The sequence below is a fragment of the Chaetodon trifascialis genome, chromosome 6 (assembly GCF_039877785.1).
Source record: "Chaetodon trifascialis isolate fChaTrf1 chromosome 6, fChaTrf1.hap1, whole genome shotgun sequence".
In the NCBI taxonomy this organism is placed as follows: domain Eukaryota; kingdom Metazoa; phylum Chordata; class Actinopteri; order Chaetodontiformes; family Chaetodontidae; genus Chaetodon; species Chaetodon trifascialis.
Window position 1 is genome coordinate 402,209 of NC_092061.1, and position 17,792 is coordinate 420,000.

The following is a 17,792-nucleotide window of genomic DNA, read 5'->3' on the forward strand; positions in this document are numbered from 1 at the left end:
TCTGGTGCGCATGAACTGATGAAGCCTGCTCGGATGAGACGAAACGTCTTCCAAGACAAACTGACAAAGTCCAGTTGCGAACAATTGAATGCCCTGAAGCTTACAGGATAAATGTTCCTCTGTGGACCGCACCGCACTTTACAGTACTGCACTTTACAGTACTGCACTGAACTTTACAGTACTGAACTTTACAGTACTGCACTTTACAGTACTGCACCGCACTTTACAGCACTGCACTTTACAGTACTGCACTTTACAGTACTGCACTTTACAGTACTGCACTGAACTTTACAGTACTGAACTTTACAGTACTGCACTTTACAGTACTGCACCGCACTTTACAGCACTGCACTTTACAGTACTGCACTTTACAGTACTGCACTTTACAGTACTGCACTTTACAATACTGCACTGAACTTTACAGTACTGAACTTTACAGTACTGCACTTTACAGTACTGCACCGCACTTTACAGTACTGCACTTTACAGTACTGCACTGAACTTTACAGTACTGAACTTTACAGTACTGCACCGCACTTTACAGTACTGCACTTTACAGTACTGCACTTTACAGTACTGCACTGAACTTTACAGTACTGCACTTTACAGTACTGCACTTTACAGTACTGCACCGCACTTTACAGCACTGCACTTTACAGTACTGCACTGAACTTTACAGTACTGAACTTTACAGTACTGCACTTTACAGTACTGCACCGCACTTTACAGCACTGCACTTTACAGTACTGCACTTTACAGTACTGCACCGCACTTTACAGTACTGCACTTTACATTACTGCACCGCACTTTACAGTACTGAACTTTACAGTACTGAACTTTACAGTACTGCACTGAACTTTACAGTACTGCACCGCACTTTACAGCACTGCACTTTACAGTACTGCACTTTACAGTACTGCACCGCACTTTACAGTACTGCACTTTACAGTACTGAACTTTACAGTACTGAACTTTACAGTACTGCACTTTACAGTACTGCACCGAACTTTACAGTACTGCACTTTACAGTACCGCACTGCACTTTACAGTACTGCACGGTATGGTACTGTACGGTATGGTACTGTACTGTACTGCTCTGTACTGCACTGAACTCACTTCATGGGGCTTCAGACCTTCAGTTTGGGAACAATTGGTCACTCTACTGAAGACATGAAGAGTTTAAAGTTGTCAAAAGCAGTGTGGAGTGACTCTTCTGGATGTTTCTAACACGAGTTTCTCCCACATTTCTCGCGGAACTTGAACGTTGCAAAATGCTCTGTGTGCTCGTTGTCATGGTGACAGAAAGACACTCCGATCGGATGAACAAAGCAGGAGACAATTTGAGACAGTTTGAAACGGTTTGAGGTTAACGGACAAGAAGTGAAAGCGGACGACTGTCCACTCAACAGAGTCACCTCCCGCTGGACTCCGCTCCCTCTCGGTGGACTCCGCTCCCTCTCGGTGGACTCCGCTCCCTCTCGGTGGACTCCGCTCCTTCTCGCTGGACTCAACTCCTTCTCGCTGGACTCAACTCCTTCTCGCTGGACTCCGCTCCTTCTTGGTGGACTCCGCTCCTTCTCGCTGGACTCCGCTCCCTCTCGGTGGACTCCGCTCCTTCTCGCTGGACTCAACTCCTTCTCGCTGGACTCCGCTCCCTCTCGGTGGACTCCGCTCCTTCTCGCTGGACTCAACTCCTTCTCGCTGGACTCCGCTCCTTCTTGGTGGACTCCGCTCCCTCTCGGTGGACTCCGCTCCTTCTCGGTGGACTCCGCTCCCTCTCGGTGGACTCCGCTCCTTCTCGCTGGACTCAACTCCTTCTCGCTGGACTCCGCTCCTTCTTGGTGGACTCCGCTCCTTCTCGCTGGACTCCGCTCCTTCTTGGTGGACTCCGCTCCTTCTCGCTGGACTCCGCTCCTTCCCGGTGCCTCATGTGTGAGAGCAGAGCGGTGCGGAGCGGGAAGGTGTACCGGCAGCTGTTTGAGGCTCAGGTGTGTTTTAGTGACGTTATTTTATCTGAAGTTTGTGCATAAACCACTGGTCCACCTGTTAACGTGAGCTGTGTGAAGGCTGTGCTGCTGCTGCTGCTGCTGATGGTGATGATGATGATGATGATGATGATGATGATGATGATGGTGGTGGTGGAACCCTAGCTAACGTTAGTTTATATTGTTAGTGTTAGCTGGTTAGCCTGCCGCTAATACAGTGACGCTAACCAGCTAAGCTAACGCAGTTAGCTAACAGCACAGTCCCTGGAACACAAAGTGACGTCATGAACAGGCAGCAGGGACAGAATACACCTGTACACTGGATGTGAGTACAAGTGCGAGGTACTTGTACTTTACTTGAATATTTCCTTTTAGTACTGCTTTGTACTTTGACTCCTCTACATTCACCAGACAGGTGATCAGGTGATTGACAGGTAATCAGGTGACTGACAGGTGATCAGGTGAGTGACAGGTGAGCAGGTGAGTGACAGAGTGTTCAGGTGACTGACAGGTGATCAGGTGAGTGACAGGTGATCAGGTGATTGACAGGTGAGCAGGTGAGTGACAGGTGATCAGGTGACTGACAGGTAATCAGGTGAGTGACAGGTGATCAGGTGAGTGACAGGTGAGCAGGTGAGTGACAGAGTGTTCAGGTGACTGACAGGTGAGTGACAGGTGAGTGACAGAGTGTTCAGTAAGGAACAGGAAGGCTTTTACTGAAACGTGTTTGTGTTTTGAAGGTTCAGCTGTCCACATCTCTGCTGGCTGGACGGAAGGACACAAGGACAGACTGTCTGTCTGCGGAGGACAGCAACACACACTGCAGTACAGCCAGCAGGTAGACTGAGGGACAGACGGACAGAGAGACAGATGGATGGACAGTAAGACATTGCATCATCACAGACATCATGAACTGTATGCTCAACATGTTTGTCTTCCTGTGTCTTTCTGTCTGTCCTCCTGTCTCTCTCTCTCTTTGTCTTCCTGTGTTTCTCTCTCTCTCCTCCTGTCTCTCTCTGTCTTCCTGTCTCTCTCTCTCTCTGTCCTCCTGTCTTTCTCTCTTTGTCTTCCTGTGTTTCTCTCTCTCTCCTCCTGTCTCTCTCTGTCTCTTTCTGTCCTCCTGTCTCTCTCTGTCTTTCTGTATGTGTGTGTGTCTCTCTCTCTCTCCCCTCCTGTCTCTCTCTGTCTTCCTGTCTCTCTCTCTCTGTCTTCCTGTCTCTCTCTCTCTGTCCTCCTGTCTCTCTCTCTGTCTTCCTGTCTCTCTCTCTCTGTCCTCCTGTCTCTCTCTCTGTCCTCTTGTCTCGCTCTGTCTCTCCTCCTGTCTCTCTCTGTCTCTCTCTGTCCTCCTGTCTGTCTGTCAGGTGGTTGTGTCCTCCGTCCAGCAGGGGGCAGCAGCCTGATGCTGATGAAGACGTTGACGATGTCGGCGGACTTCCTGACACTCTGGGTTCGTATTGTTGAGTCTGATCAGAGGACGCTTCTCAGTCTTCTTTGTTGACTTCCTGTTTATATCTGACGGAACGTTCTGGAGGCTGAAACATTAAACTGACGAGCACATTTAAACATCAGACTCAGGAACTGGACTCAGGTCTGACCCTGTCCCCTGATGAAGGACACGAGGACATCGCTGCAGCTTGTGGACAAATCAAAGTGAAGTTTATTGGTTGAATATTATCTGTGATCAACACCAACAATCTAACTGTAAACTCATCAGTTTTCTGGCTGCAGCTCCAGCAGTGAAACAGACCAAACATAGACCAGAATCCAAAGTGGTCTCTGGTTTCTGTGCCTTCATTGTTCTTTTAGCCCGTTGAAGATCTGCTGAGTCAGATTCAAAGTGTTGATGTTAAAACTGATCAGCGACTGAAAAACCACCAATGAAGGTCCAGTTCAAGTAGGTAGAACCAATCAGCTGAGAGTCTGGATCCAGGGAGGATCAGGATCAGCTGGAAACTGGAAAGTTTCGCTCTCATCCAAGAAGCTTCTTCAGTTCTGATTGGCTGGTGTGGAGTCCCAGGTGTTTAACCTCTGCGGGCTCGTTATCACGGTCGTTGATCCCACGTCCGTCGTTAATGCTCCTGGTCATGTGACGACAGTCACTGAGCTGTTGGAGCCACCTGAACCCAGGTGTGAAGGACAGTTGTTGGTCACCTGAGCCCAGGTGAAGGGCTGATGGGTGTTGCGGGTGGAGGATCGGTGGCGTCGTAGACCTCCTCCTGTTTTTACATAAACTGCTTCCTTCACTCCTCTTTGAACCACCTGTCCTCTCTGTCCACAGTCTGTCCTCCGGTGAGTGAACGTTTGTTCTTCTCCTCCTCACCACCTCACCTTCACCAGAGTCCTTCGTGGACGTGGTTACAGCTCTGAAATACGTCTCATTGCTCAGTTTAAGGGTCCAGCACACTCGCAGACTTGATGTGATGACATTGAACACATCACAGTACGTGAAGGTCTGAATTCAGATTCACTGACAGAGACAGCCTCACCTGTCAGGTACAGAGACAAAGACAACACCTGAGCGAACAGACTGACAGATGGACTCACTGTGGCTGAAATCTCCACTTTTTGTTGGGCAGCCAATCACAGCTGCAGCTTCACCTGTCACCCTCTCTTTCAGCAGTCGACCGTCCGAGCTCTGACATCATCAAACACCTGACTGAGAAAAAAAGCAAACAACATAAAGACGCTCTGAAACAGATGGAGACAGAGCTGACGGAGGTCACTCAGGTACTGTACACACTGATATACTGCAGTATGATACACCTGAGGCAGTACTTCAGGTGTATCATATTCACACTGATATACACTCGATGCTGCTTCCTTACCTGAACTAATTTACATGTTGTGTCTCAGGTGTGTGAGACTCAGGTGAGAACTGTCAGTCTGGAGCTGCTGTCCTCCCTACAGGAGGTGGACCTCAGATTGGACACCCTGAAGGACAGAATGGAACAGCTGGAACACCTGGAGCGTGTCGGCGCGCAGGTACACATGAACACCTGGAGCGTACCTGCGTACCTGCGCACTGACCACAGCCTCACCTTGAGCTCCATTCAGCAGCTGCTGGAGCTTGTGATCACTTTGAGACTCAGAACTTAAGAGAATGTGGACAAGGAGTCCTTCAAGTGCTGAAATGGAAATGTGTGCAAAAGTGATGAAAACCTAAAGTGTGTGTGTGTGTGTGTGTGTGTGTGTGTGTGTGTGTGTGTGTGTGTGTGTGTGTGTGTGTTTGTGTGTGTGTGTGTGTGTGTGCATGCGTGTAGGAGGTGTATGTTCTCTGGGAGGAGGTGGAGGAGGAGGTGAAGCTGAGGAAGATCAGAATTATGGAGCTGAATCACAAACTGACCAAATCTGAGAGTCAACGAATCGATCAGGTCAGACTGGTTTCATCACGCGCTCTTCATCACGCGCTCTTCATCACGCGCTCTTCATCACAGGCTCTTCATCACGCGCTCTTCATCACAGGCTCTTCATCACGCGCTCTTCATCACAGGCTCTTCATCACGTGCTCTTCATCACGCGCTCTTCATCACGCGCTCTTCATCACGCGCTCTTCATCACGCGCTCTTCATCACGCGCTCTTCATCACGCGCTCTTCATCACAGGCTCTTCATCACGCGCTCTTCATCACGCGCTCTTCATCACGCGCTCTTCATCACAGGCTCTTCATCACGCACTCTTCATCACGCGCTCTTCATCACAGGCTCTTCATCACGCGCTCTTCATATTAGTTGTTGTCTAATTGATGTAATAATCGATGACGCTCCGACCAGACTCGGGTTATAACTAACGGGGCGTCAGCTGCTTTAAGCCTGAATGTTTAAAGTCGGCGAGCCGCCGGCGCCACCGCTCCAGTCTTGTTGATCCAAGTCTTAATGATTCAAAAAGTAATCAATCAGTGGAATGCAAAATAATATTAAAACTGAATGAAAAAACGCTCGAAAAGCTGCAGACATGAAGGACAGAAGAGGAAGTCCACCGCGCTGTCGGACGATTGGTCGGTTGTTTGTCAGAGCGACAGAATTAAGGCAGAACTCAACTCTGAGTGTCTCTCGTAGATCAGAGCTGTGCTCAGGAAGTTCTGCCATTGGCTGGAGAAGATCGGCTTCCTGCCTCCACCTGACGTCTGCAGACTGATCCACACCGAAGCCACGGTAACCCAGCGCCCCCTTTGACCTCTGACCCCCGGCAACCACGCACTCACACGCCTCCTCCGTCTGTGTCTCAGATGCTGAATCAGTCTCTTCTGGCCAATCGTCGCAGCGCGGCTCGTCTGCTGCTGCTCCTACAGGAGGAGAACCTGCAGCAGGAGTCGCTCCTCCGTCTGCACTGGGAGGACTGCCTGAGCCGCTGGAGGAGGAGCAGAGTCAACCAGGTCATAGACCGCTTCAGGTTGGTGGACCACCGGGATCCAGATTCAGGTCCAGATGGTACTGTCCAACAGCAGAGACATCAGTCTGAATGTTTCTGGCAGCTGAATCAGTAGTACTTGTATCCACTGCTTCAGTAATGTAGTACTTGTATCCACTGCTTCAGTAACGTAGTACTTGTATCCACTGCTTCAGTAACGTAGTACTTGTATCCACTGCTTCAGTAACGTAGTACTTGTGTTGTAGGACTCTCTGCAGCAGTGATGAGGAGCAGCAGCTGGTCTCAGATCAGCAGATGGTTCGGATGATGAAACAAACTCAGAGACAACGCTGTGACATCATCGACCAGATGTGGTAACAGCAGCAGAGACGCTGCTCTCTGTCGTCTGATTGGTTCAGTTGATCAGTCACAACAATGCTGTCCTTAAAAAGAAGACAGCAGTGATAGAACTATCTTTTCATTGGCTGGACGGTCAGTCAGTCCAATTGTCCAATCAAATCCTGTCTCTCTGTTTCAGCTTCCTGGTCCCGCCCTCCTGCTCCACTGCTCTGGTGTCTGATTGGTTCAACCAGCTGACAACCATCAATCAGCAAATCGGTAACTGTCTTCACGTTTGTGTCCGCCTGGTTTCATTTTCACTTCAATCCGCAGTGTTCCTCACTAATGCTTCATTTTACATCTCTGTGATTTCACGGTAAGTCGATGATAATTAACAACTTCTCTGAGATTTCTTAAAACTTACTCCAACATTATCCTGCTGTTTCCTAATGAGCAGTGAAAACAGGCGCTGTGTTGAGGGTGAAACGCCCCGAAGAGTCGATAGAAGGAAGCATAGAAGCATCATTAGGCTCATATGCAAAACGTGGAGGGACTGTGCTCCTTTGTAATCAGGCAGAGTGGAGGCCTCTGTTTAAACAGAGTCTGCAGGTTAACAGCTGAGAGCCTCGCCGGGCACAGCTGACGGCCAGTGATGGCTGGACCTCAGCAGGAGGGAATGCACACAAGCTTTCAGTCATGTTTTGTGGAAATTTGATTTAAATGTACTGCATTTGGAAACTTGGCCGCTGTGCTGCTCAGTGTGTGTCTGCGGTTGTGTGTGTTCAGACAGTCTTCATGTGGACTTCATCCAGCAGCTGCGTCGTCGTTACGAACAGAAGTGGCAGGATCGACTGGCTGAGGTGGAGCGCTGCGAGGTGAAAACACACAGAGCAAGTTCAGATCCAAGATGGAATCTCTCCTGATGAGCTCACATTTGACTGCATCGACTACGCGTTTCACTGCATCAACTGCACGTTTCATTGCATTTACTTCATTTTTCACTGCATCGACTACGCGTTTCACTGCATCGACTGCACGTTTCACTGCATTTACTTCATCGTTCACTGCATCGACTACGCGTTTCACTGCATCGACTGCACGTTTCACTGCATCGACTGCACGTTTCACTGCATCGACTGCACGTTTCATTGCATTCACTTAATTTTTCACTGCATCGACTACGCATTTCACTGCATCGACTGCACGTTTCACTGCATCGACTGCACGTTTCACTGCGTTTACTTCATCTTTCACTGCATCGACTATGCGTTTCACTGCATCGACTGCACGTTTCACTGCATCGACTGCATGTTTCACTGCATGGACTGCACGTTTCACTGCATCGACTACGCGTTTCACTGCATCGACTACGCGTTTCACTGCATCAACTATGCGTTTCACTGCATCGACTGCACGTTTCACTGCATGTACTTCATCTTTCACTGCATGGACTGCACGTTTCACTGCATGTACTTCATCTTTCACTGCATGGACTGCACGTTTCACTGCATCGACTATGCGTTTCACTGCATCGACTACGCGTTTCACTGCATCGACTGCACGTTTCACTGCATCGACTGCATGTTTCACTGCATTGACTGCACGTTTCACTGCATTTTGTTTTGAAATGTTTGAAAACGTGACATTAAACTTAATTTTTTTAAGTATTGCTGATCTTTTAATGTGGTGAAACTTTTTTGAAACACAAAAAATAAACAATGATCACACCTCACCTGTCCTCAAACTACTGATGGTCTGTTGACAGTGTGTTACATGAATTACAAGCGTGTTGTAGTAACAGTCCTGAGTTCAGGACTGAGGAGACTCTGCATTCAGTTGCTGCTGAAACCACAATATGTCCTCCTTACTTACTCTGACCAATCAGATGGTTCAGTGTTATTGATGATTGCCTTATAGTTTTATGGTGTTGTCCTGCAGGAGGCACTCTCAGCTCTGCACCTGTCAGAGGAGGAGGTGAATGACATCGTCAGCTCTCAGCTTCTCACTCTGATTGGACGAAACCAGAGTCAGGATGAAGAGCAATTGGCTGCTTTAGATGTCAGTCACACAAATCTCACTGAGACTTTGACTGTGTCTAAATGTCCACCTTCACTCACCTGTCTGTTTATGTTACCTGTCTGTCTACCTGTCTGTCTGCAGCTGTGTTGTGACTCAGTGGCACGTCATGCTCTCAGCCTCAGCAGGTGTGTGTTTCTTGTGATGAGAGGAGCAGTGTTGCTATGGGAGACACACAGCTGCAGGTTAGCGAAGAGAGAAGAAGAGCTACAGCAACACCTGGACAACCTCAGAGACTCACAGCAGCAACACATACAGGTGAGTCTCACCTGAACCACACACACACACACACACACACACACACACACACACACACACACACACACACACACACACACACACACACACACACGTGAGTCTCACCTCAGCAACACACACAGGTTAGTCTCACCTGAACCACATACAGGTGAGTCGTCAGTCCATCTCAGGTTCATCTTGTTTGTACTAATCTGAGGGACACACCTGGTGGGTGGGGCTTGTGAGCATCTGTCTGTCATGATGCTTTGCTGCTGTGTTGCCAGAGGAAGAAGGTGCATCTGGACGACCTTCTGGCTGGACTCCGTCAGCAGAGCAATGAGGACGCTTTGAAAACATCTCTGGACAAAACTGTCCGTTACCTGCAGGACATCAAACACAGGTATGTATGCTAATGCTGAAGCTAATGCTTCTTCAGAATAATGAAGCTAGCTTGACTGTTGTCAGGGCAGGTGGGAAAGGTTGGGTCGGGGGGCGAAGGGCCTGAATCAGGTCAGATGTAAATTGATTGCAGTATTATGGAGTGTTTGAACCTGAACAGACAGTTCGAGGACTCATATCCTCCCGTTTTTGTTTGTTTGTTTGTTTTTTTAGAACTTACTTCACATACGTCACACACTTTCTTCTTTTACAACTAGAAGTGTCACTTACACACTGGGTATTGAACAAAACAAAACAACAACAACAACAACAACAACAACAAAAAACACCTACAGAAACAGAGCTTAATAGAACTTTCCACTCAGAGATAGTTAGTAACAAAGGATGAAAGTGATTTAAGAGGATTTAGAGGGGTACAAAAATCTCTGTAAAATAAATATAGCAGGCCTGCAAGAATAAAAGTTAGTGTCGCCTTCAGACAGCAATAGTGTAAAAGTCTCAATGCGACCTTCACAATGAAGTGACAGGAGTATCAGGTAAGTCCAGTTCCAGGGCTCACTGTGTCAACACAGACAGCACAGGGCTCCATCGTTTAGTAAAAGCAGGCTTTTGAAGCCTTAGTGAATATGTGATTTGCTCCATCTGATACAGGGCAGATTTTCTAAATCCAGATGTTTGAGCCATTTGATGGTTATGCACTTTAAGGCTGCGGTAAACAAAATATTTCAAAGATATTTTCTGGCCCTTCCCTGCAGGTCAGCAGGTATTACCCCAAGTAGTGCCACAGTGCGATCTTGTGATATTTCCTGTTGTATATATGGGTATGATTGGCATTCTGTGGCCACAGCTCCTCCAGCACGAACTGGAAACTGGACCCAACTTGGCTGTTATTTCTGGAGTTCTAAAGAATCTAGTCATTATTTTCCACTTAAAGTCTCTCCATGAGTTTGAGTTTGTAGATAAGTGAGCTTCAGTACATACTTCCCTCCAAGCCTCCTGTGATATCGTCTTGTTCGTCTCTGTAGGGTATTGTATGAGTTCATGGATGAAAATATACTGTATCATTTACTAATTATCTTTTTCTCTCCATTTCCCATTTGAATATCTATAAGACATTCTAGGGATTATAAGGGATTTATAACTTTTCTCCACCTTTGTGGGCTGTGAGGAAGGAAATCTGTCCTAGGAAGGTCAAATTCATTCTCCAACTGTTCAAAAGTCTTAATACTTTCACCATCAAGCAGCTGATATAGGTAAGTCAGTCTGTGTTCCCACCATTTCCTAAAATTAATATCTAAGATTTTGGGTTTGAAGTTTTTCATAAATCCAGTACTTGTTAATGGGGAGATAAGCTTTGGTAACCCAAACACTGTCTGAATTTTGAGAGTGGCCGACAGGTACAAACGCGCTGCATATACAGAAACGAGATGCAAATACAGAAACGCGATGCAAATACAGAAACAAGATGCAAGAGGAAAACGCTGTAAGTACAGGAACGCGGGAAGAGTACGCATGGAAAAGTACGTATTCTTTTTACCTTCTGTCTTTCTTTTTCCCACGTGTGGGAACTTTTTGTAGGTACTTTTCCATGTAGTCTCTCCCGACTCAAACTTTCCTCCCACTGAAAACTTTCTTCTTCTCCTCATGTCCTCATCTGCCCCGCATGTTGATACGTCCGTCGTGTGTCTCCACTGCCCCTAGAGGCCTGGAGCACTTCCGCTGTATGACTTTCTTTTTGCATTTGTTTTCTTAAATGCAGTGCGTTCCTGTACTTACAGCGTTTTCCTCTTGCATCTGTTTTCTTATTCGGAGCGCGTTTCTGTATTTACAGTGTTTTTCTTTTGCATCTGTTTTCTTATATGCATCTCGTTTCTGTATTTGCATCTCGTTTCTGTATATGCAGCGTGTTTGTACCTGTTGGCCACCGTAGGTCTTTGTCCATTGTGCCAGCTGCTTTGTAGGGGTGTCTGAAAAGGGCAGAGTTTGTAAAGGCTCTGGGCACTTGCTTTTTTCAATATAAGCCAACGTGTGTTAGGATCATCTCGCATCCATGCTACTAAATACTTGATTTGTGCAGCCCTGAGGTAATATTTTAGATTAGGGAGATTGAGGCCTCCCTCTGTTTTTGACAACTGTAGGGTTTTTAATCTAATTCTGGGGCGCTATTTTTGCCATATAAATTTCGAGCAGATTTTGTCCAGAGTCTCAAAAGTTCCTATGGGTAGCATCTGAAAAACATGAAGCAGTCTTGGGAGAATATTCATACGGATACTTTCAATGTGTCCCAATAAAGAGAGAGGGAGTGTAGACCAGATCCAGATCATTACTAATCTGCCTAATTACTTTATTATAATTAGCCTCATACAAGTTTTGTAAAGATGATGGGATGTATATGCCCAGGTATTTAATACCCTCATTAGGCCATTTGAATGAACTCATTTGTTTAACTCTTTGTGGGATGTTGCTATTGACATCCATAGCTACTGTTTTTTCCACATTTACCTTGTATCCCGAATAGTATCCATGCTCAGTGATTAGCGTCTTTAAATTTGGTATGGTTTTTGTTGGTTCGGTCAAATATAGCAATACATCATCGGCATAAAGCGACAGCTTATGTTCTTCTTCATCTATTACAACTCCTATTATTTCATCACTATCTCTAATAAACGAGCAGCTTGATACTAATTGCAAACAAAAGAGGTGACAGAGGACACCCCTGTCTACACTCCTGTTCAAGTATGAAACTCTCTGATCTACAACCATTAACTCTAACCGAGGCACGAGGGGCCGAGTAAACAGTCTCTATCCATTTAATGACATTAGGGCCAAAGTTAAACCTTTTTAAAGTTTGAATAAGATATTGCCATGATACCCTATCAAACACCTTATGAGCATCAGGAGATAAAATTATTGCTTCTGTTTTCTTGTCCTGTTGGTGTGATATTATGTTTAACAGGCGTCGTAGATTATCTCCATAGTGCCTTCCACTGATAAATCCAGTCTGATCAGGATGAATTATTTGAGTAATTATCTGATTAACTCTTCTAGCCAGGATTGCCGTTAGGATGCGTAGATCTGCATTTAGCATTGATATTGGTCGGTAGGATTGGCATTGCGAAGGATCTTTACCCTCTTTATGTAACACCACAATAGTTGCCTCTGTTCAAGATGGTGCCATAGTTTTGGATTTCAGCAAGTGATGGTATGCTTTTAATAACAGTGGGGATAGTATATCCTTAAAGGTCCTGTAGAAATCATTAATGAGGCCACCTGGCCCTGGACTTTTATTGTTTTTAAGTGTTGATATCACCTGTTTTATCTCCCATTCTTGAATTGGTTCATCAAGCTCCCTCGTCATTGATTCCATTAAATCTGGTAGTTTTATGTCTTTTAGAAAATCTGTAAGCTTAGCCTCATCCGAGCAAGTATCTCTGTTTTTGTACAGGGATTTGTAAAACTCTGCAAAGGATTGTGTTATTTCATCTGGTTTGGTAACGAATATGTCATGTGATTTTATTCTTTGTACGATATTAGATGACTGCTGTTTTCTGAATGCTAATAATCTACTGGCTCTATTGCCAAATTCATAATATTTCTGGTTTGTGAATTTCAAATTTCCCTCAATTTTATCTGTTAATAGGCCATAAAGTTCTCTGCGAGTTGAGTTGAGCTCATTTTTTAGAGCCGATGAAGTAAATTGTTTGTGTTTGTCTTCTAGATCCTTTATTTTTCCTTCTAATTCCTGCTGTTTGGCCTCCTTCTTTCATTTCCTATTGCATGCAAATGAAATGATGCGTCCTCTAATATAAGCTTTAGTGCAGTCCCATAGTATTAGGGGTGAGGTTTCAGGGGAAGTGTTTGTGTCCAGATTATTATGAAGGAAATGAACTCATTATCATTGAGAAGAGATGCATTGAGCCTCCATTGTTCTGACATTGGTCTGTGGCCTATTTTCCACTTAAGAGCTGAAGGGGCATGATCAGAGATAGTAATGGGCAATATCTCAATTTCTTCTGTTCGGTACAACTCAGCCTTGGGGGTGAAGAAGAAATCTATCCTGGTGAGGGATGCATGCCTCCTTGAGTAAAAGTTAAAGTTCCTACTTCTTGGAAATTTGCTTCTCCATATATCCACTAGGCCTATTTCTGCGGACTGACTTTTAAACATTCTACCCATTCTGGAAAGGTTGTGCTTTAGAGGGAGGTTGACGATCCATTAATTGAGACATTACACAGTTAAAGTCCCCCCCCCCATCAATAATACTCCGTAGCCGTACCGTACACATTTAGCAGTGTTTTGATAAAACCAGGATCATCTTCAGGTTCATATGCATTTACAAAGGATACCTCTACACCATCAATTAAACCATTAATCAAGATATATCTCCCCACTTTATCTTGATGCACCGATGTATGTATGAAATTGATTTGTCTATGAATAAGTATGGACACTCCCTTCTTCCTCCCCGATGGATCAGAAGAGTAGTATGCTTTATCTGCCCATGACTTTTTAAGTTTTTCGTGCTCCCCATCTGATAAATGGGTTTCCTGTAGAAATACTATCTGACAGTTTATTTCCTAATTTATCTATCGGTTCCCTGCTGTTGACAGAAGGTAGATATCCTCCTGTGTTTGAACTCTTTTTGAACTTTTTTACAAAGTCACAGACAGCTTTAGAAAATGAAACACAGTTAGTCAACCAGAAGCAGATTCCATCATCGACCATCTATCATCACATCAGTGTCAACAGATCCACCACACACACGTCACTGTTAAAGCCCATTCACCTGCTTCCAACAGTGATGAAGAGCGGCAGCAGCAAATACCAGCAGCTGAGTTTTCAGTAAACTAATGCTGTGACTGGTGTGTAAGTGCGTGCCACATTACCCAGAGCACAGGAGCACAGACTCGTCCCTGAGTGTCCATCATATGAACAGTTTCTGACTGCCGATTCTCTGCTGGAGCTCAGCTAAAAACACAGAATCATCAGCAGGTCGTCAGCTGTGAGTGGAGGTCTGATCCCACCGCGTCACGCTAGAGGGCGTCAGTCAGCAGGAAGACTCACTGAGCCGAAAGCAAACAGGTGCACAGACGCTCACTAGGTCACACATCAAATGTTCTGCTGTCGGGCGGGCCGACAGTTTGGGAATGGGATGGGATGGTTTGGATTAGATTAAGTCGTGTCTCTGTTCTTAAAATGCATTTTATTCTAACTGTGAGGGTTTGAATTTAGAGCGGAGTAGAAAACAGCAGTGTGTCAGTGATGAGTTCACGATGAAGCTGAGCCGTGTGCTCATTTAATGCTTCACTGGACGTTTAAAAGTCTGCTGGCAGATTCCTCACTGAAGCTGTTCATGTTTCACCGTCCTCACGGAGAAGAAGTTGACCCATGGAACGTTTTAGAAGCCTGACTTAAGAAACAGTTTTATGTTTCACGTTTGTGTTCATAATTACACAAAGTGACCCTGACAGACAGACGGCTGGACCTGAAAACATCCTGCTGTGTGTTCATGAGGACGTCTGACTGACAGGAGAGCTTTGAGATGAACGTCAGTGTTCAGCAGCAGGATCTCTCACAGCGGGGAATAAGGCTTTTATTGTGAAGGTGTGGACGTCTGACTTCCTGTGTGTGTGTGTGTGTGTGTGTGTGTGTGCGCGTGCATGCATGCGCAGCTGGAGTGAGTGTGTGTCTGAACAGTGTCGGCTGTTGGATCGTCTCCCGTCTGTCTCTCTGGAGGAACTCCTGTCCTACAGCAGCAGCCTCCGATCCTTCTACAACCTCAGACACACCTGCACACAGGTAACCATAGACACCGCTCCTCAGTCATGTGCCAGCTCCCTGAATTGTCTTCAGAAGTGATTGATTGTTTTTATTTATGGATTATTAGACAGAAACAGACGAATCCAAATGACAAACTGCTGAAGTGAAAACATGTTAAAGTGGAACATGTTAAAGTGAAAACATGTTAAAGTGGAACATGTTAAAGTGAAAACATGTTAAAGTGGAACATGTTAAAGTGAAAACATGTTAAAGTGGAAACATGTTAAAGTGGAACATGTTAAAGTGGAACATCTTAAAGTGAAAACATGTTAAAGTGGAACATGTTAAAGTGAAAACATGTTAAAGTGAAAACATGTTAAAGTGGAACATCTTAAAGTGAAAACATGTTAAAGTGGAACATGTTAAAGTGGAACATGTTAAAGTGGAACATGTTAAAGTGGGAACATGTTAAAGTGAAAACATGTTAAAGTGAAAACATGTTAAAGTGGAACATGTTAAAATGGAACATGTTAAAGTGAAAACATGTTAAAGTGGAACATCTTAAAGTGAAAACATGTTAAAGTGAAAACATGTTAAAGTGGAACATGTTAAAGTGAAAACATGTTAAAGTGAAAACATGTTAAAGTGAAAACATGTTAAAATGGAACATGTTAAAGTGAAAACATGTTAAAGTGGAACATGTTAAAATGGAACATGTTAAAGTGGAAACATGTTAAAGTGGAAACATGTTAAAATGGACATGTTAAAGTGGAACATGTTAAAGTGGAAACATGTTAAAGTGGAACATGTAAAAATGGACATGTTAAAGTGGAACATGTTAAAGTGAAAACATGTTAAAGTGGAACATGTTAAAGTGGAACATGTTAAAGTGAAAACATGTTAAAGTGGAACATGTTAAAATGGAACATGTTAAAGTGAAAACATGTTAAAGTGGAACATGTTAAAGTGGGAACATGTTAAAGTGAAAACATGTTAAAGTGGACATGTTAAAGTGGAACATGTTAAAGTGGAAACATGTTAAAATGGACATGTTAAAGTGGAAACATGTTAAAATGGAACATGTTAAAGTGAAAACATGTTAAAGTGGAACATGTTAAAGTGGGAACATGTTAAAGTGAAAACATGTTAAAGTGGAACATGTTAAAATGGAACATGTTAAAGTGAAAACATGTTAAAGTGGAACATGTTAAAGTGGAACATGTTAAAGTGGAAACATGTTAAAATGGACATGTTAAAGTGGAACATGTTAAAGTGAAAACATGTTAAAGTGGAACGTGTTAAAGTGGAACATGTTAAAGTGAAAACATGTTAAAGTGGAACATGTTAAAGTGGAACATGTTAAAGTGAAAACATGTTAAAGTGGAACATGTTAAAGTGAAAACATGTTAAAGTGGAACATGTTAAAGTGGAACATGTTAAAGTGAAAACATGTTAAAGTGGAACATGTTAAAGTGGAACATGTTAAAGTGGAACATGTTAAAGTGAAAACATGTTAAAGTGAAAACATGTTAAAGTGGAACATGTTAAAGTGGAACATGTTAAAGTGGGAACATGTTAAAGTGAAAACATGTTAAAGTGGAACATGTTCAAATGGAACATGTTAAAGTGAAAACATGTTAAAGTGGAACATGTTAAAGTGGAACATGTTAAAGTGGAAACATGTTAAAATGGAACATGTTAAAGTGGAACATGTTAAAGTGGAAACATGTTAAAATGGAACATGTAAAAATGGAACATGTTAAAATGGAACATGTTAAAGTGAAAACATGTTAAAGTGGAACATGTTAAAATGGAACATGTTAAAGTGAAAACATGTTAAAGTGGAACATGTTAAAGTGGGAACATGTTAAAGTGAAAACATGTTAAAGTGGAACATGTTAAAATGGAACATGTTAAAGTGAAAACATGTTAAAGTGGAACATGTTAAAGTGGAACATGTTAAAGTGAAAACATGTTAAAGTGGAACATGTTAAAATGGAACATGTTAAAGTGAAAACATGTTAAAGTGGAACATGTTAAAGTGGGAACATGTTAAAGTGAAAACATGTTAAAGTGGAACATGTTAAAGTGAAAACATGTTAAAGTGGAACATCTTAAAGTGAAAACATGTTAAAGTGGAACATGTTAAAGTGGAAACATGTTAAAGTGGAACATGTTAAAGTGGAACATGTTAAAGTGAAAACATGTTAAAGTGGAACATGTTAAAGTGGAACATGTTAAAGTGGAACATGTTAAAGTGGAAACATGTTAAAATGGACATGTTAAAGTGGAACATGTTAAAGTGAAAACATGTTAAAGTGGAACATGTTAAAGTGGAACATGTTAAAGTGGAAACATGTTAAAATGGACATGTTAAAGTGGAACATGTTAAAGTGGAACATGTTAAAGTGGAAACATGTTAAAATGGACATGTTAAAGTGGAACATGTTAAAGTGAAAACATGTTAAAGTGGAACATGTTAAAGTGGAACATGTTAAAGTGGAACATTAGCTCAGTGTGTATGAATCCACATGGGCTGCAGGGTCATGTGACTCACGTCCACAGCTGCTGCTCTGAAAATGTGATCGTCCCCCTCAGAGTCCAGAAGAACTGCAGAGCCTCGACCCATTGGCCCCCAACCCAGAACCC

General features: G+C 43.9%; 1 protein-coding gene across 1 annotated transcript in view; it reads left to right on the forward strand.

Annotated features, from left to right (window-relative positions):
* Positions 1–1,060: 1,060 nt before the first annotated feature.
* Positions 1,061–17,792, forward strand: part of LOC139332111 (coiled-coil domain-containing protein 180-like) — a 20,125-nt gene continuing 3,393 nt past the window's right edge. The window contains exons 1-17 of the mRNA XM_070963823.1: positions 1,061–1,078; positions 1,410–1,988; positions 2,726–2,823; positions 3,347–3,432; positions 4,603–4,712; positions 4,839–4,967; positions 5,246–5,356; positions 6,041–6,136; positions 6,211–6,374; positions 6,599–6,706; positions 6,871–6,950; positions 7,458–7,546; positions 8,610–8,729; positions 8,832–9,005; positions 9,269–9,384; positions 15,056–15,182; positions 17,742–17,792. The exon at positions 17,742–17,792 is cut by the window's right edge and continues 108 nt beyond it. Of these exons, the coding sequence (XP_070819924.1) occupies positions 1,061–1,078; positions 1,410–1,988; positions 2,726–2,823; positions 3,347–3,432; positions 4,603–4,712; positions 4,839–4,967; positions 5,246–5,356; positions 6,041–6,136; positions 6,211–6,374; positions 6,599–6,706; positions 6,871–6,950; positions 7,458–7,546; positions 8,610–8,729; positions 8,832–9,005; positions 9,269–9,384; positions 15,056–15,182; positions 17,742–17,792 (2,256 nt within the window). The remainder of the gene's footprint in view (positions 1,079–1,409; positions 1,989–2,725; positions 2,824–3,346; positions 3,433–4,602; positions 4,713–4,838; positions 4,968–5,245; positions 5,357–6,040; positions 6,137–6,210; positions 6,375–6,598; positions 6,707–6,870; positions 6,951–7,457; positions 7,547–8,609; positions 8,730–8,831; positions 9,006–9,268; positions 9,385–15,055; positions 15,183–17,741) is intronic.